Source organism: Oncorhynchus mykiss, chromosome 24 (genome assembly GCF_057628025.1).
Source record: "Oncorhynchus mykiss isolate SJ-2025 chromosome 24, ASM5762802v1, whole genome shotgun sequence".
Classification (NCBI taxonomy): Eukaryota; Metazoa; Chordata; class Actinopteri; order Salmoniformes; family Salmonidae; genus Oncorhynchus; species Oncorhynchus mykiss.
This window is the reverse complement of record NC_143045.1, coordinates 13,017,501-13,037,621: the sequence shown is the minus strand read 5'-3', so window position 1 is coordinate 13,037,621 and position 20,121 is coordinate 13,017,501. Positions and strand designations below refer to the sequence as shown.

Here is a 20,121-nt window from a genome sequence, read left to right as displayed (position 1 = left end):
TTGTATACTACAGTGCATATGGTCGGTCAGGTTTGTATTCACAATCATATCACTTGGATATACTTGACCAGCATCACCATTGACTGCTGTTTATATTATGTTTGAATGTCTGTCACCTTATTGTAGTTCAATAACATTTTCTAGCAATCATCTAGCAATTTGACATTTGCGATATGTGTGAACACGATCCTTTCGGCGGTTTTGCTGATATTATGTGTGTTAACTTAAAGGGATAGTTCACATTTTATTTTCCAACCCTATTACCACTGGTGTTCTACTGTATTTATTGTGAAATAATTGTCGTTGTCTCATAGATTAAAACAATAAGTATGATTTCCATTCCCATTCCTAAGCGTTTCCATTTCCAAGTCAGAAAATGTCAGAATAGCTTTAAACAACAACAACAGAAAGACATGTTTCGGAATCTTTATTGTTGAAAACAGCAATGTTGCAAAGGCAAATGCAATTGTAAATGTTTTTGTTTACATGCAGTACATCATCAATCTGAGATATTCTGAACAAGTATACACTTAAAAGAGAAAGACACACAATTATATCATTATAAATAGGTGGCTTCCTGTAAGATATGTATTTAAAAACCCCACATAGAACCTGAGAAACCAAGCTAGGTTTGGTCTACAATGAGTGTACAAAACTTTAGGAACACCTTCCTAATATTGAGTTGCACCCCCAGAACAGCCTAAATTCATTGGGCATGGACTCTACAAGGTGTCGAAAGCTGGCCCATGTTGTCTCCAATGCTTCCCACAGTTGTGTCAAGTTTGCTGGATGTCCTTTGGATGGTGGACCATTCTTGATACACACAGGAAACTGTTGAGCGTGAAATACCCAGCAGCGTTGCAGTCTTGACTCAAACTGGTGTGCTTGGCTCCTACTACCATACCCCGTTCAAGAGCACTTAAATATTTTGTCTTGCCCATTCACCCTCTGAATGTCATACATACACAATCCATGTCTCAATTGTCTCAAGGCTTAATAATCATTATTTAACCTGTATTCTCCCCTTCATCTACACTGATTGAAGTGGATTTAACATGTGACATCAATAAGGGATCACAGATTTCACCTGGTTAGCCTATGCCATGGAAAGAGCAGCTGTTCCTTATGCTTTGAACAGTCAGTGTACAGTATAGCAACATCTCATCTAAATCGGTAGGCCTATCTTATCTGAAAATTATACTAAAACAACATTTTCAAAATATCAAGGTTGACTTGATATTTTGGCATTGTTTTTCCCCAGCCTATTAATCTTTATATCTAAAAGTTTAAGTGAAAGGTTTTATAATGCACTGTCAAAGCGTCATCAATCACTGGTCATTTTTTTAAATGACGTTAACCCCTCCCCTAACTCACTAGGGTACAGTTTAAACTAGGGCTGTCAAACGATTAAAATAATTAATTAACTTAATGGCATCCCTTAATTGCAATTTAGAATTTGCTCAAATTTGTCCCTAAATAAACAATTGTCCATTTAAAAAGCAGTGCATTGAGTTATAGGCATGCTATGTATTGATTGTAAGGGAAAGAAACACAAAATCATTTGCATCAGAAGGTTTTTAATGGCACCATAAACAACACAAAAGGATCTACATCAGAATGATTAAATAGCATTTTCACCATAAACAACACAAAAGTCACTGTAACATAAATGTTCAAGTTTAACACTTGCGTGCACACACACACACACACACACACACACACACACACACACACACACACACACTTCAGGCTACTCGGCGTGGGAGTGTGGAAAATGTGGGGACGTGGTGTCCAAGTAGGCTACACGTAGCTATGTGTGTGGAAAAAATGTCATCACAGGTAAGACATTTAACTTGTTTAGTACTGTCTGTTTGTAACTCCACTCACTACTTGTAGCTGCATAGTCTGTTTGTTTGTGTTGTTGGTCTTAGCTAGCTTAATGTTCCGGTCACTAGATAGCTAGCACTCATTCACTCAAGTGGCTGTTAGCATCGTCATGAAAAGAGGCATGAGGGAAGGCCTACAATATTATATTTTTCTAAGTAGTGAGAACGCTCGGGAGCAAGTATATGTTGAAAAGTCATCTTTAGAAATGTTTTCTTAAATGTAGTGTTGTAATTGACTAAAACAAGCAGACAACAAGACAATTGCGCTTGAAAAAGGCACAGGTTGTATTCCCCACAGGCGACTTTCTATCTTTCACTGATTGGGAATGAGCACATTTCTGTTTTGCTGTGAGCACAGTTTTTGCAGTTAGCCAACGGGGTAACCACAGGTTTTTTCACCAGGTGGGGTCACCACATCTAACACCGACTGGGTCTATGGATACAAAGAACAAAGAGCATTTAAACCTGTCCAAAAATTGTATGAATTGCACAGAAGACAATAATAACAGATCAGCCATGTCTAAGTTCATGTCAAATATAATACAGCCATTAGATCTAGCCTAGGCTACTTATCCATGTTCTTCAACATGGACTAGTCACAATGCTGCTATTAGAAATGGGATACTTTGTTTAAATTGTTTTAACCTGAGATTACAACAAAAACAGTTAATACATGGAATGGATGTCCTGTTCTGATTAAATTCATTGTGTGAAGTTAGTTGAATCAAGAAGCTAGTGGATGCTTTAACAACACAGAGACAGACAGCTCTACCGAGACCGTGTGCACACTGCACACAGCACAGAGCGTGTGGTGTGTTGCACTTAAAGGGGTCCATGCAGAAACACGTGTGCTTAAAATGGTCTGTGCGGTGAAGAAATGGAGATGTGATTAACGACGTCAAAGAATTTAATGGCATTAATGATATCACGCGTCATTAACGCGTTAGAGCGACAGGTAGCCTAACGGTTAAGCGCATTGGGCCAGTAATTAAAAAGGTTGCTGGTTTGAATCCCCAAGCTGACTAAGGGAAAAGCCTGTTGATGTGCGCTCTTGAGCAAGGCACTTAACCCTAGTTGCTCTTGATAAGAGCGTCTGCAAAATAACGTAAATGTTAACTTTGACAGTTCTTGTAAAAAAACGCCCACTCACACATAATATGTGTGAGACAGAGATGTCAAAACCTTGTTCGTGGCATGTGGGATTTCTCTTTAAAGAACTGAGAAATGGGCCACTTGCCAACTCTTATTAATTCTGTATGGAAAAACTGTGTAACAAAAGCACAGCAGCAGATTAAAAAACATCCGTACCAACTAACATTATCATAAGGTACATATTGTAGCTTACGCCTCCATTTTTAACCATTCATAGTAGTAAATAAATACATTTGATTTGATTTGATCTACTAGCTAGTTATAATTGACCATATAACATGAATCTTTAAAATGCCTTATTTTCTGTTTGTTCACTATCTGACTGACAGAAGACCCACAGTAACACAGGAGACGTTCATCACACATTCTAATTAATAAACAGCTTGCTTTCTTTTTGATCAAAAAGGGGAATTTGGGTATTCTTTGCTAGGCAAATGATGGTAACGCGTTAATTTATAAGCCATTTGTAGCTCATTTATAAATCACCGGTTAATGATTTGCTGAACATTTTTGTAGGTCATTGTTTATTAAACATTACTAAGCTATTTTTAAATGGTTAAGACTACAACTCCGTTGTGTTATTATAATATCAGAATGATTCTGACTAAATAACAGCTATTTTGAAATGGTTAAGACTATAACTCCTTGGTGTTATTATACTATCATAATGATTCTGACTAAATAACAGCTATTTTTAAATGGTTAAGACTACAACTCCGTTGTGTTATTATAATATCAGAATGATTCTGACTAAATAACAGCTATTTTTAAATGGTTAAGACTACAACTCCGTTGTGTTATTATAATATCATAATGATTCTGACTAAATAACAGCTATTTTTAGTCAGACCATTTTTTTTTTATACAGCATATAAATACGTAACATATTCTAAGTATTATAATAAGACATTATCCAGACCATCTGACATAAAAAATAAAACGGGACAGTTTGATAAAAAGGCTTTAAATAACGTTTAAAATCCAGGCATGTCACATGATTACGCAAAACAGGGCCCTAGGGCTCATTATTCTTAGAACAAGTAATGAAGCATTATACACTCTGGCTGTAAGTAAAGTTATCGTTCATGGTTTACACACACATGATATGTTGGTTAACAAAGTGCCTGATAAAGGTTTATTAGCGTTTATAAACAGACCTTCACATGAATAGTTTATCAGATCAATTGAAGAAATGTTGGGAATGACAAAAGATTTCAATCAGAAAGATTTGAATAAGGGCAATTCAGACTGGTTGATAATCTAAACCAGACTTGTTTCTATGATAAAGGATGTGGTTTGAGATCAACTTGCAACAGATATAACAGTGGTTCAGATCATGAATAGAAGGAGTGCTTATACAGTGCAAGATTGTGGCTATATTGTACAGAAGAGTTATTCTTTGGGATAACCATAGGGCAATGCGCCTGTGTAGATGAATCCAAAGATAAAGCCTATCATAGATTATCCATTAATCGCAATAATTACACATTCCCCTCTCAGTGTTAAACCTGAGAGACTGGAGAGAGTTGGTTGGTGTACCTGTGTTCATTTTTCTGTCTGTGTGTTTGTGTCTGTATGTGTGCCTGTGAGAAATAGGATAGAAAGAAAGGGAGAGAACTAGAGAGAGAGAGAGAGAGAGAGAGAGAGAGAAAGAAAGAGAGTAGGATAGAAAGACAAAGAGAGAGAGACAAATAAAAAAGAGAACAAAGAGAATGGTTGTCCATCTTTCTCTTGACTCTAAGCAGGGGGATTTCCATGGCTCCTCTCGGTGTTGATAAACCTGGCTTGACCAGAATATGTCAAAGGAGACACTGTGTGGCTTCAGACGCAGTAAGAGGATGGAAAGCCTTCCCTCTCCCTCCGCATCACATAGGAAACAGGCCATATCTGAAATGGCACCGTAGTCCCTATACAGTGCACCACTTTTGGCCAGATCCTTTAGAGTGCACTACATAGGAAACAGGCTGGACTCTGGCCAGAAGTAGGGGACTGCATCAGGAATAGGAAGTGCTCTTGGTAAAAGTAGTGCACTATGAAGTGAATAGGGTGCACTCTGGCTAAAAGTAGTGCACTACCAAAGGGATGGGGTGCTATGAGGTTAGAGGAGACTGTACGCGACTGTGGCGACTGTTGGCATACACTAGTGACATATCCCTCTTGGATTAATTAGGTTAGTCCTGAGTAGTGATTAATCCACATAGTGTGGTGGGAGTGTTTAATCCTAAAGCTCCTTTAACCTGGACTGGGAGGCGCCCTCACAGATGGCCAAGTAGACGGCACTGTCTCCCCTACCTGCTCATTATCTAATAAACTAGCTACGCAGCTGGGCCATGTGTGTGTGTGAGGGTGTGCGTGTGTGTCCGTGTCCGTATGTGTGAGCATACATTGAGAGAGAACGATAGATAGAGACAGTCAGAGAGAGAGGGAGAGAGACAGAGAGAGCATGTCATTAAAAAATAGAGAGAAAGAAAGACAGACTCTTGGTTTCTCTGGTCCCGATGTTACAGTGTACATATGTTAACAGCAGGTATATGTAAAGTGTCACCAGAATTTGCAGCAGGCACACATCTCTTCAAGTGGCCAAGTATTGCACGTGCTGCAGCAAATCATCCTTCAGACCCAATTGCCGCTTCTGTTTGTTGCCAGCCTACTGGCCTGTTCAGACCCAGACGGTCAGCTCAAAGACTGATTGCTTTTCCGTCTAACGAGAGAATAATGTGTCGTCATAATGACATGACCAGTGATGTTATTAGCTAAATGAATGATGCTCTATTCGCTGGCAGGGCCTTGAGAAGGATGTTCAATCTGTTTTATATGGCGGTTCTAATGTGTATAAAAAGGTAGCCAACCACGTCAAAAGACTTGGCTAGACAGCTACGTGTAGATATATAAAAGACACTCTTATTTGATGTGTGGTATAAAGTCTCACTTATTTAATTGGAATAGCCATTTCAGTAAATGGAGGGAGGTCATTTTTGGAGCTAACCCAAACCCTGTAAAATGTTCAGCACATCAGTGTTACTGAGATACAACGGGGCAAGTAGCCTAGTGGTTAGAGCGTTGGACGAGTAACCGAAAGGTTGCAAGATCGAATCCCCGAGCTGACAAGGTAAAAATCTGTTGTTCTGCCCCTGAACAAGGCAGTTAACCCACAGTTCCTAGGCTGTCATTGAAATTAAGAATTTGTCCTTAACTGACTTGGCTAGTCAAGTAAAGCTAAAATTCAAAAAGACCTGGAAAGAGTTTTGAAATTAGCTCAATCCATGGTTTTCCAAATTGACAATAAATTGCCCAGCTTTCGACTCTGAGCCCTGATCTCTCTGTTTGCAGACCATCATGTCTTCTTCTCGTGTACAAAGGCCCTTAATGTAATTACCCTTCACTTAAATGGCACGTTGAGAAAGGTTCCCTGCTGTAATTCTTTGAGTGTGGGCTCCAACAGAGTGATTCTACGTCTGAGCTGTCCTGATTGCAGAGCGAGAGAGCACTGTGAGGATCCTCAAAGCTGCTGCTGCCAGACAAGCCCACTTGTCTGGCAGAACAAAATCCCTCCGTCCAAAATGTTCATCCTCAGGATCCATTCCACTTCATATCACAAAACGGTAGTATTTCATTTGCCACAATTTGATTGAACTGGTTTTATTGTTCATAGCGTGGTTATTATACTTATGCTAAACATTTCATTATGTTCTACTGAACCTTTTACTTTATGTTCGTATTCTTATCTTGTATTATTTCTTATTGTTGTTGCTTTGTCGAGAAAGAACCTGCAAGTAAGCATTTCAATGGACCCTGTATACAGTACCTTGTGTATCCTGTACATACGACTAATAAAACTTGAAACTGGACCTTGAAACTTGGTCACACTTATTCTAGTGCAGTGCAAGGATCCATTTGTGGCTGCCTGCGCAATCTTGTCTCGTATACCTGTTGTTTCAGCTCACAGACTACCCACAAAAGTGCTTTACAGCACAGCTCATCAACTCTCCGCACACTATCCGATTATTGACTTCCACACTGACCTGTGCAGAGAGTTGAGTAGCATGATGCACAACAGTACCCATAATGCTCTGCACCAATAACCTACAAGTAGAACTGCAGCAAGCGAAGGGTGTTTCCAGGGAGTGGTGGAAACTGCGGAATGGGGATTGTAAACGCCTGCTACCGCGTGTTCTGGAGCAAAGATGCTGGCACAAAGGACACTCCTGGCCCAGTACATGCTACTCGCTACCAGTTTGCTCTGCCCGGCATCATGGGCGTCACCAAGCAAGGTGCAAAGGAGCCATCGACATTGTCTGCTCGACCTGAACAGCCCTAGTGCAGAACCCTTTGTTCACACACACACACACACACACACACACACACACACACACACACACACACACACACACACACACACACACACACACACACACACACACACACACACACACACACACACACACACACACACACACACACACACACACACACACACACACACGCCACAGACATACACACATGCACATACAGTACACACCGAATGTCCAACTAACCAGTCCACCTTAAGAAGGCTCTGGCCCCTGACGCCTGTGTGTGTGTGTGTGTGCCTGTGTGTGTGTGTGTGCGCACACATGCATGTCCGCCTGCCCCGGTGCAGTGCCAGGGAAGCAACGTGAGCAGGCTGGGGCTGTGAGGCTGAGAGAGACACAATCCAACAATGGAGCTGTAGCCAGACAGCTCTGTCTCTCTGCACTGCAACGCTTCAGATCGGGGCGAGACGCCTCAGCGCTGCTGTTTGCTTACCAAGCTGCACAAATAAAACTGTTTGTCACAGGGCTGAGGCGGAGGCTTGAAATAGGTTTCCCTTTTTTATACAAGGAGAGTAATCTAGCAGCAACAGACGAGCAAAGATTTCTATTAGAAACCCAGTTTAGTCCGTCGAGCGACCCAGAAAAATCCTCAAAGACGAAACAGTTACCTGAATTAGACCTTTACAGAGCAAATCTACACCTTATAGCGCTAAACCCAACACAGTGTCTGCTGCAAAAATAAATGCTACATTTCACTCTCCCCTCGAACCACACTGAACCATTGTGTGCAAATTGACAATGCAGATTTAAAACATGTTAGACTTTCTCTATTCATAAGTTAGTAGTGAGAATGTCTGACCCAGGGCTGAGCTATGTATGCCACATGGTACATGGATGAGGCTGCTTGTTACCCAGGATTGCCCACACTGCAGTGCGCTACCAGTTAACGACACACACACACACACCACACACACACACACACACACACACACACACACACACACACACACACACACACACACACACACACACACACACACACACACACACACACACACACACACACACACACACACACCTCTCACAGGGGCAGCTGCTGTTATTGCATCTATGCTATACTTAGTTATAGTAGTACAGAAGAAATAAGCATACGTTTACACAAACACACACACACACGTTTGCCGGTGTAGGGATATTTGACTGAGGGTTACTGTTCTGTAGCACTAAGTCCTTACGGACACTGTCACACTGGTGAGGAGTCCTGAAAGGGTGCCATTTTACACAGCCAGCACAAAGAGGTTAGCAGTGAGAGGAGGAACGTACTCCTGCAGCGCAGCAATGAAGGGATGGGCCAGTGCAGCAATGAGGGGATGGGCCGAGGCTATCATGGAGTCGCTGTTCTGAAACACAGTCTCTCTACCCTTCCAGCATGGCTCACAGAGGGAGGGAGAATCCACAGTGCTTTTATTAGCATGATGCTAGCCTAATCACAGCAGGGATGGTTGACAATAGATCATGTTAATGAGGACTGTAAATAGTCAAGGGCAGAACGCAAACAAAACATGTATGTTAGCCCTAAGCATGTTAGCCCCGTTGCTATCAGAAGCTGGTTGTGAGCTGTTCAGTTTGCTGTCCCTAAAGCAAGTTCAAACCCAACAGACTTGCAGTTATTTTAAGTAGTTTAGCAGATACACTAGAATTTGCTAGCTGCTCCGTTAAAAAAGGTTACACTACATCCGATAAAGCACAGCAACAGCATACAGACTCAATCAATGGTAATAACTGCTAACATACAGGCTCTCCGACATACAAACCCCTATGAACGTCCTGTCTCCGCACACGCTACCTTGTGTGTGTATGTGTGTGTGCATGAAGACGAGGGCTCAGTGAGGTCAAACACAAGTATACCGAGCTGTTATATCTTCACGCTCTCCACAGTACTTTGTGCTGCTCTCAAGACAGAATAAAGGCATGGACAGAAACAGAAAAAAAACACTTTCCCAGTCGCCAGAGGAAAGACAAAGGAATAACAGGGCAGACAGGGTCAGGGACTAGTTTTATTTTTTTGTGGGCCTCAGAGACATGTCCAGGATTGGTAACGTTAGCTTAAACATTCACTGAACGCAAGCCCCCCCCCTCCATCTTCCACCCCACCACAAAGATTCCTCAGCTGATTTCAACCCACCATTGTGTCACATGACCCTCGAGCCGGCATTCCTTCGACCCCCCCCCCCCCCCCCCCCCCCACACACACACACACACTGCTGCCTGATTTCAGCTAACCTTTTTCCCCTTTTCTTTCCAGACGGTTTCCTTTCTCCAACTATCTAGTGTGTCTATGTACGTTTGACAGTCTGAAACGCCTTTGTCTTGCAGAGAGAGCCATGGACGGGGCGACAGCGCACCACTCCCAGCTCCCGAGAGCCTAACCCGTGGACATGAGAGCACAACGTCACAAGTTAGGGTCTCAGGGATTGCGAGAGGCACATTTTATAGTTGTACTATTTCTACTCCCAGACAGACCGTGATTTGAATGAATCATGCTGGCATGAGAGTACCAAATAGACTAGAAACAAACGCACGATATTCATAACAATAAAGGCTTCCTTCCGTGAGGTATTTGTGCAACGCATCCCCCCCTTCTCTGCCTCTCTGCCTGTAACATACAACAAGTGCAACCGTAAGCCAGACACAACATCGACCAATCTCCCCCTCCCCCCCTCTCTCTCTGGAGACCCCCGCCTCCCACCGACACTCTCTCTCTCTGTCTCTCTCCCTATGTCTCTCCATCTCTCTCCCTCTCAACCCCTGAACAAAACAATACAGCACTTTGAAAAATGCTCCTGGCTCCAGGTAAACCCAACGCTAGCCTTCGGTTCCTTAAGCTCCCATGCACTCTATTACCAGGCTGCAGCTGCTAGTTATTAAGGGAAGGCAAAATCCTGGTTCAACAGCCAGCAGTACGCACACCAACCAACGATTCAAAACTACTATAAAGAATAACTAAGGAAAAGAACACAAAGTCAGTTTATCTTGAAACATTCACGTGACTCATTTCATTTCAATATTAGGAGGGCAGCGCAGTGATCTGGATATGCGCACGAGGATGGCTGAATATGAATCCTCACTGAACCTTCCACGACCAGTTTGAGACAGAGAGGTGTAAGGGAGGCAGGCAGTCTCAATCTACAGCCATAGATTAGGAAATATAGATTGAGAAATAAACAAGAGAGTGCCAGGAAAACGGCTTCAATCAACTCACCCACGTCTGGTTCGGAATGAGGAGACAGCAGCCCCTTGTCCCCTTGTTGCCTGCTCGACACACAGAGAAAGAGAGAGAGAGAGAGAGAGAGAGAGAAACGAACTCAGGTTTAAACTCATGTCGACAAGGTTTCGGGCAAGATCTTGCAGGCTTTGCAGGCGGTTACAGGGTGAAAGTGGCACGAGTGGGGAGCGATGGGTCAGTCGATGACAAGGAGACGAAGCGAACCGACGGATGGACGGATATAAGAAAAGGAGGAGAGAGAATGGCTGGCGAGGCTGATGAAGAATCCAACCATGTGCAGACAGAAAGAGAGAGAGGGAGATGAGTCGGAGAAAACGAGAGGCTACTCCCAGGGGTTTAGGTGAAGTGAAAAGTTCCGAATAACAATAAAAATATGTCAGGTATGAAAAAAGGAGAGAGAACAGAGAGTTAGAAGAGAGGATGAGAGTGAGCTCTACCACCGCTTGTAGCCAGGACCACAGCACCAGTGAAGCATACCAGTCTGCTGGCTCACTGAGAGAGAGAGGAGAGGAGGAACACACACACACGTTCACTCACTTTGTTTCGCTGCTGTTAACTTGGTTGTATATCCCTATTTCATATCCAGTTCAGGTTAGAAGAAAATGTACAGTTTTTTTGTCATATATTGCACTAGAGCAAAAAAATATCCAAACTAATTAAAAGACAAAATGCATCAATGGATGTTGCTGCTGTACTGTTTCCCTCGCTAACATTGAAACATTTTTCTTTCACCCCCCTCTCTCTCTCGCTCTCTCTCTCTCTCTCTCCCTCTCTCTCTCAGTGCAGAACAGTAACACATGCAAAATTGGAAGAAGGGCGAAAGGAAAAAATAAAACTGAATCCCAGGTCCCCCACTCTCGTCTTCATGCATCTGTGTTGAAAGGCAGGAGATGAAAAAATGCTTTTCCAATTCAATTTTGAAATATCATCCATTAATTTGCCTGTACAGCTGTAATAATTTAAAGCAAGAGGCCCACTTCTCTGCTGTATCAGCCGGAGAGACAGAGAGAGACAGAGAGAGAGAGAGAGGAGGAGGAGGCGGAGGGAGAGGAGGAGGAGGAGGAATGAGAAAGTCGGCCGCCTCTTGCTTTTCCACCTTTTCAGTGTTTTATTTAAGTCCGTTTCCCATCAACAAATCCTCAGTTTTCCTTGATTTTCTTCTTGCATGTATCCTCTCTGTCTCATACGTTCTCTCTCACTTTCCCTCCCTCCCTCTCCGTCTCTCGTTTTCTCTCTTTCTCTCTCTCTCTCACTCTCTCTCGCTCTCTCTCACTCACTCTCTCTCACTCACTGCCTCACTACCTCACACATGCCCGACATCATTAACACTATCCTTCAAAAAGAGAATGAGAGGGGAGAGAGAGAGCAGAAAGAGAGCGAGAGAGAGGGGCGAGAGAGAGCAGGCCATAGAAACATAGCTACATGATGTGCTTGGCTTATAGAGGCTACATTTAATCTCTACTGGCTCCCCCAGGCTTTGATACAGAGAGTGGAAAGAGAGGGGGAGAGATGATGGGGGAGGGACAAATATAGCTGAGGGGGAGGCTGGCGACGTACAACACAATGTAGGCTCAATTCAACGACGGGGAGAGAGAAAAAAATCCCCTAGACCACACTGCCCTCTTCCTTTCTCTCCTGCTCAGTCTCTCTCTCTCCATCTTTCCCTCTCTGGGCGCGTCTGCTCCGGCTAACTAATCTCCAATCCTCTTTGACTGCTGTCTCCCAGACTGTGCATTGTATTGGCTTCTCCTGTTTGGACTGCAGTAGCAGTGCAATGAAGGCTCATTGCCGACGGTTCTCTCTCTCTCTCACTTAAAAAAAGCCTGATGCTACCACTTTCTAATTTTCAATCCCGTTTAAAGAGCGCCCGTGCGCCTCCCCCCCCCTCCCAACCCAAGCCCTTCTCCACCGCAGCTATCCTCATTTATCACCATCCTTTCGTCCAGTCCAGATACAGCCAGTATTCACTGAGGCGCTAATATTAGACTGGCTTTGACAGGCGCCGAGAACCCACAGCAAACAGACAAAGACTTGTGCATACACACACACAAAGACACACACACGCACGCACGCACACACACACACACACACACACACACACACACACACACACACACACACACACACACACACACACACATACACACACACACACACACACACACACACACACACACAGATACACACTAACAGACATACTGTGTCTGTACACAGATTAAGTCATGCAAAAAGGAATAAAACAAGCAACAAGACAAACAAAAAATGCTATTGAACCTGGGAGGCTGACGAGTCATTGGAGTTGATGCAGTGCTCTAATTTAGAGTCTGCTGGTGGTCGTGTAGAAATAATGCAGGACGTACTGTATATCAGCACAGACCCAGACCTGAAAAAGAAACCAGCCTACAATACGCCAAAGTGTACAACACAAACACAATCAAACGTAGCACAACACGGTAACACAATATTGTGTAGGTAGGTAGGTCAAACAGAGTAGGCTCCATGTGATGAGTGTGATTGACATGTGTCACTCAGGCAGACAAGCACAGGAGGACAGTATCCTGTCAAGGCAGTAAAGAGGGCACTTCTATTTGTTCTGGATGTTTTAATGCATAAATGCTTTACAAAGATGCATTCTGTACAGAGGCAGTCACAGTCAAACACTAACAGACGTGTAACACACAGCAACATACTGTGTGTCAGGTTTATAGATAGTGGTTAACGTGAATATTGGATGATGGAAACTACTTTTGTGTTCATATTTCTACGGGAAAGGAGGTCAGAAAAAGATGATGCTGATTCATACAGTAGGGTGAACATTCACTATTGAAAAGTCTACAGTGAAGTTTGATATTGATAAAAGCACTGCTATGAACACAATTCAAAACATGACATAGACAACTAAGCACATCCCTATCAAATCCTACAAATAAATAACTATGGTTGGCATGAACACATACCTCTGGTATTTTCAGTGATTTTTTAAAGTCTGTTACTGAACATGAATTAAAATCCTAATTCACAATCCATGATTCAGGTATAAGTAAGAGATCTTTGTAGATAGTTTGGTCTACTGTAGCCTTTACAATTACAATGTAGTAGCTTGCCTTGACAACACTTTACACTTGAACAAGTCCTCAACATAGCTACAATGGAATTGAACCGTTGTACGTGCCTTAAATCATAATGTGTTTGAGCACAGAGAATGGTGAACCAATGTGTTGAAAAGACGATTCATTATCAAAAGACAAGAAAATTATTGAGTGCACAGATGCGCCTTGGAGTGGAGGTCCTGGGCTGAAACACTTGTTTGTCTGTCACATCTCTTTTCCTTTGGCTATGATTAGCAGCAAAGAGAGCTGCGGCGAGCGGCTCACCCGACAGGGCTCTGGGCCCTCTCACACACACTGATCTGGTTTGGATTAGTGCATCACGGCTGAGATTACACAGCACACAGGCCCTGACAGCCACCCCAAAACACACACACAAGCACCACACACATAGGCACAGGCACACACACACACACACACACAGGCACGCACACACACACACACAGGCACGCACACACACACACACACAGGCACGCACACACACACGCACACACACAGTCCCACACACACTGGTGCACATAATGGCATGCATGTACGGACATGCTCACGTGTGTGCGAACGCACACACACACACACACAAACAGATAAGACACACTATACTGCGCGTTTAGAATACACCTGAACCTTGAGATGCAGTCTCATTGTTCTCTTCATTTGCCCAGGTAGTCTCTGCCTGAAACCTCAGTCTCCAACTGTCGGACAGCACAGTGGTTTGACCAACAGGGGGCAGCTTTTTGCTCTATTACAACAACCAATAACTGGATACTCCAAATCCAGGATTGGGAGACAGGGAGGGAGATGGCTTGCAGACTTCAACAGATTATATATACAATACAGGGACTTTGTTATATCTTTCAAAGGAATAGTAAATCTCATAGTGCAGCTTCTCTCACACATTCTTAGAAGGTGATAGCCTACACGGCAGGTTTCTTACAGACCTATACATTCTCACATACAGTCATCTCCAAAAGGATAGTAAGGAGTGGAAATATGAAATCATTCCATGAATATATGATATATATTATCTAAAATCCAGAAGGTAGATGTCACATTTGTCTCTATCAATTTTCTTTGGAACTGCATGTTTTGTTTTGCATGAATATGTTTGGTGAATAAGTACTTTATTTATGGTGTAAAAGGTATGTCATAACTCTCCCACTGGTCTCAACAAAGCCGTGTATGCTTGGCTTTCCATCACAGCTGAATTGTAAATGGAATATTTTATTATAAACTGGGTGGTTCAAGCCCTGAATGCTGATTGGTTGACAGCCGTGGTATACCACGGGTATGACAAAACATTTATTTTTACTGATCTAATTCTGTTGGTAACCAGTTTATAATAGCAATAAGGCACCTCGGGGGTTTGTGATATATGGCCAATATGCCACAGCTAAGGGCTGTGTCATGAGAACAGCCCTTAGCTGTGGTATATTGGCCCTATACCACACCCCCTCAGGCATTATTGCTTACATATAGTGTGAGTACAGTGAAAGACTGTTAAAGTAAATGGAAATGTTGAAAAAATAATGTGGACTGAAATACGTTGTTGCAAAATGTTTTAATTGATTGCCCTTTATTGAACAAATCCCAGGTATGCAAAATAGTTACAGGTTTATGCATAGATTTTTGATGAGCGGCTCACATACACACATCTACTGTAAATTACTAGTAGTATCAGCAACCTTCTCTTAAGGATCAAACCGTTTTTTCCCCCAAGTTTCGCCTAAAATGACATACCCAAATCTAACTGCCTGTAGCTCAGGACCTGAAGCAAGGATATGCATATTCTTGATACCATTTGAAAGGAAACACTTTGACGTTTGTGGAAATGTAAAATGAATGTAGGAGACTATAACACATTAGAACAGGTAATAGTGTTTTTCTTATTTTTTTCCCCGTCATCTTTGAAATGCAAGAGAACGGCCATTATATGACTTAGAACTCTAGGCACAATTTAGATTTTGGCCACTAGATGGCAGCAGTGTATGCGCAATGTTTTAGACTGATCCAATGAACCATTGCATTACTGTTCAAAATGTTGTATCAAGTCTGCCCAAATGTGCCTAATTGGTTTATTGATAACAATTTGGTGACAAATTGTTAACAATTTCTGCTTATTGTTTTAGTCAGGTGTATTGGATCATTTCTGTTGACTGTGTTGCTCACCTATGTTACCTCTCAGAGAGTTGACATGTATGAAAATATGCAGAAGAGGAGATGGTAGCACATCTAAATGCACTGTCACTTTCAGGTGACTTACAGTAATAAAACAACATTATGAAATAATGTAAAAAAAACATCTGAATCTCAACTGGACTTCTACTCTACTAGTCAGTCATTTCAACTGTGGGCATTTTATTAAACAGATTGGATCTCTAATCCCTGAGACCAGACACATTATAGAAATATTAAAGATACTCAAAGTAAATTATATGATGAATTATCAAGAATCTTCAATTTCTTGACCATCCATTCCTGGTGGCTATATCAAGTAGTCTTAGACAGACCTAATAAAGTCATTGTGATTCAACTAAAATACGTTGGTAAGGCTTTACATGAAGGTATCCTATTTAGCAGGGTTTTATAAAGAGTTTTTAAGTAGTTTATAGACTGTTCGGATTGCCAGAGTGCTTCGGCTAGCACATCGCTGCATGTATCTGCTATTCCACAAATCACAATTATACAATTTCAACCAAGTTATAACGGTTTATTACTGATTTATAAACTATCTTTAAAGGATTCCTTCACCATTAATAAATATGAAGAAACTGTACAAAACATATATAAACCCTTCATAAATCAAGTGGGACCAATACTAGGGCTCTTTTTTAAGAAAACCTGGGTTAACAAGGGGAAACGTAAAAACGTGTTGAGTTGAGCACTCACTCCTCTCTCATCCTATGTCTCTCGATCTCTCTCTCTCAACCCAACCTCTCAGTTCGAGGTTTGGCGTGGTGGAGATGCTGAGTCATCATGCCTGTCAAGTTGTTGGCTCCTTGCAGTAGGCTGCCCCATGGGCAGGAGTTGTGCACACCACAGGGAAAGCTAGGAGGTTGTATAGTTATCTCCCGGGGTGTAATTCTCAACTATACAACCTACTACCTCAGCCTGGGAGCAAGCAGTACCGCAGCCCTGGAGTCACTGGGTAGCAAGGGACAGCGATGACAGTGAGTTGCAAATTGTGGTCGCAATGGCTCAGTGGGATCGAACATGGTGCTGCTGGCAATGCCAGGGTTGTTGGTTCGATTCCTGCACGGCTCATAATAACATGTACTAAATGTAGCCTACTGGGTCACTGTCAACTTTAAGCTGCTATGGATAAATTGCCAATCTTTAAAAAGAGGAGAGACATTCCACCAATGTACTTCACCACCAAACCTAATATTTTAGTGCCTGGAACTGTATAGTATTTAAGAGTGATCTTAAGATACTATATCAAATCTAATTTTATATGACATACCTGTCTCATTACAAAGGCATAGAGAAGAATGCCGTCTTATTGGTTAACACTAATACCTATGGTTTCAAGAGTGCAACAGTTTGGGTGAAGGTCAGCTGTATGGGCCACACAGACAGAGACCTATAGAATCAAGCTTGTGAGGTCAGTTAGCACAAGTTCGGATCTACGGGTTTGTGGCTGTGGGCAGGTTTCTTCCATCCATACGTTGGGTCAACAGTAAGGAGTCAAGAGTATACAATACCTAATAACATGATGAAACCACTTATTATCAAAATATTATTCTCACAGATAAGCTTGATATGGTGACTAATCGTATCCACAAGGAGGAAATACCTTGTGGCAATAGTAATAATAACAACACAGGCTTATCTACACCTTTATCAATGGCAAAAGGTGATATGCAAATTGTTTCATCCAAAATGATTATTATTATTTTTATTTTTAAATATGACGGAATTTATGAACCATTTATTAACTACTATTTAACATATAATATTGCAACAGTGTCATGGAAATTACAATCAATTATATTTGTAATTGTTATGAATGAGGTTGCTACAGTGACTTCAGTGAATATAGTCTCCTCTCTAAGTTGAAGAGAATATTAGGAAAATATAATGAAATAGATTGTCAGTGTTTCCAATGACAAGTTGATTATGTAGTGTAGAAGATGTGTTAGGATACAGTAAGGCAACCACATCGCCTGGAAAAATAATTACTTAATTACTAATCACACAAAATCCTATTTGATCCCGAAGTTACAGTCAATTCTAAGTAAACAATTATAGTACTCAATATCTCTTTGTCAATGATGACTTTTTAACACATTTGCTTAAACTGAGGTTTTCATACTCGCTACATGGATAGTGAAAATACATTGCAATTCTAAAGAAATGACCTGCTTATTGCTCAAGTGTCACTCTGGGCTTACACATTGAGTGCTGAAAATTGAGTAAATCATAATAAAAACTTGAGAGGATGTGTGATATTTGAATGGAGTTTCACCTCCAAAAAATGTATGTACAGGAATTTCAAAAGTACCCTTTTCTGCTATGAATAGATTCTCAAAGCACTCCAAACCACTAATTCAGAAATAGATACTTTACGCAAATGTTTTAAAAATGACCGTCGTTCTAACCCAATCTGATAAAACATCATTCAGTCTTCTTCTTCAATTGCAAGCACGCAGCTCAGTGTTATCACTAAAACTGATTCCAGATAGCACTAAGGCTTACAATCATTGCTTCAAACTATGTTGTATCACCTACTTGGGAAAGTGCAACTCTTCAAAAATCCAACCCTCCTTTGCTGTAAAGACCGTTACTAGTTCATATTTCTAGCGATAGATTCTAATTGTCCGTTTTCATACAACAGTAAGACCGAAAGAAAATGTCTACATAAGATAACCACAAATCAGACTAATTGATCAAACAGGTACTTGGGCATAGATGTACTCTCAAAAAGCCTCTTGTTCAGTACAGTGTCTTCCCAGAAAATCATGTCTAATCTAGCAACCAAAGTAACTCAATTCAATTGCATTGATAGCAATAAAACATGTAAAACAACAGAGTAACACGTCTCTCGTGAAGAATTACAACAAACGCATTGCTTTTTTGGGAACTGATCAGATTGGACACTCCCAACCTAATATAAGCCTTAAACTATGCAGATTTGAGTTGTCCCCATCCTACATGGGCAGAGAATGAATTTAGTAAATCAGCTCATTTGTTAATAATTGTAGCCTTTTGGGAAGTTGATCTTGACAAGTCGTTGTGATTGTGAACAAGGTGTCTTTGATGATTGTGTTTCATAATCATTTCCATCATTTGGGGATAATTAACATTGCCTTTCTAAAATGTATTGTTGTTAACTGAACTAAGTGGGGGAAGACAAATGAGCATTGCTGCGATCGAAAAACTCCTTTAAAGAGGTACCGCTATTTGTGTATTACTTACATTATATTTCAAAAAGGGCTAACTGCAGTCATCGCCAATATCCATATTTAAGATATTTCATTACTTGTTCTTTAGACAAACCAGTCTGCTGTTTATTTTACCGGCCTGCTCACAGCAGTGAGAGCACATCCCCAGGAAACGGTTATTCATTCAATCACACGAACACTACAAAGCTTAAGACTAAAATGCCTCACCCCAGGTGTATCAGTGTGTTGACCCGTTTTTCTACCACCTACACAAATCACATTGAAGAAATATACTGGAATGGTTGCTTGTACATAGTTAACAAACCAAAACAGAAATTCTTCAAGTTGCAACGTGAATTGAATAGACTTCAATGGATCCAAATGGAATTGCATGCTTCACGTCATGCATTGGTTTTCTACCGTTCTGAAATTGTTAAGATAATCCATCCACCTCTTCATAGATAAAAAATGCCATATGGGAAACATTTTATTGATCAAAATGAGGATGTACAATAGATATTTTAGCAGATAATTATGTGTTACTGTGAAGTGACAAGCGGCCTAAAAGAAGAAGTCAATTTGAACTTTCAGAGCCCAAAGTTGGTTTCTTTCTTGTTTCCCTCCACTTGAGTTGAAATCAACAGATTTGACTTTGAAGCTGCTGCCAAGTTCCTCAAACTGTGTTAGTGGGGCTGCGCCAAGAAGTTAAAAGACACCTTGAGAATTGTGGGACAAAAGGGGCAGCGGGGGCCAACCACACCCTAGAAGCCCTAGCATCAGACCCAGTGGAGCAGAGCCCCTCGCCCCTGCATGGGGGTGGAGAGGTTAAATGCACCAGGGCGCTACCGCGAACACACTCTCAGAGAGACAGAACAGAGCACAGAGCACAGACCCTGGGATCGCTACAGCCACCAGCACCGTCGCTCGACAGCAAGCAAACACAACAACACGGAGACAATCTGAAACGCAGGGAGATTAAAAGAGAGGTCGGTACGCGACACGTCATCGAAATGCCTA

At 41.8% G+C, this 20,121-nt stretch overlaps 1 protein-coding gene across 1 annotated transcript in view; it reads right to left on the bottom strand.

Annotated features, from left to right (window-relative positions):
• Positions 1-1,560: 1,560 nt before the first annotated feature.
• LOC149972366 (uncharacterized) overlaps positions 1,561-20,121 on the bottom strand; it is a 94,806-nt gene continuing 76,245 nt past the window's right edge. The window contains exons 4-5 of the mRNA XM_090218404.1: positions 10,593-10,642; positions 1,561-2,319 (exon numbers count right to left, since the gene is read on the bottom strand). Of these exons, the coding sequence (XP_090074530.1) occupies positions 2,254-2,319; positions 10,593-10,642 (116 nt within the window). The 3' untranslated portion in view covers positions 1,561-2,253. The remainder of the gene's footprint in view (positions 2,320-10,592; positions 10,643-20,121) is intronic.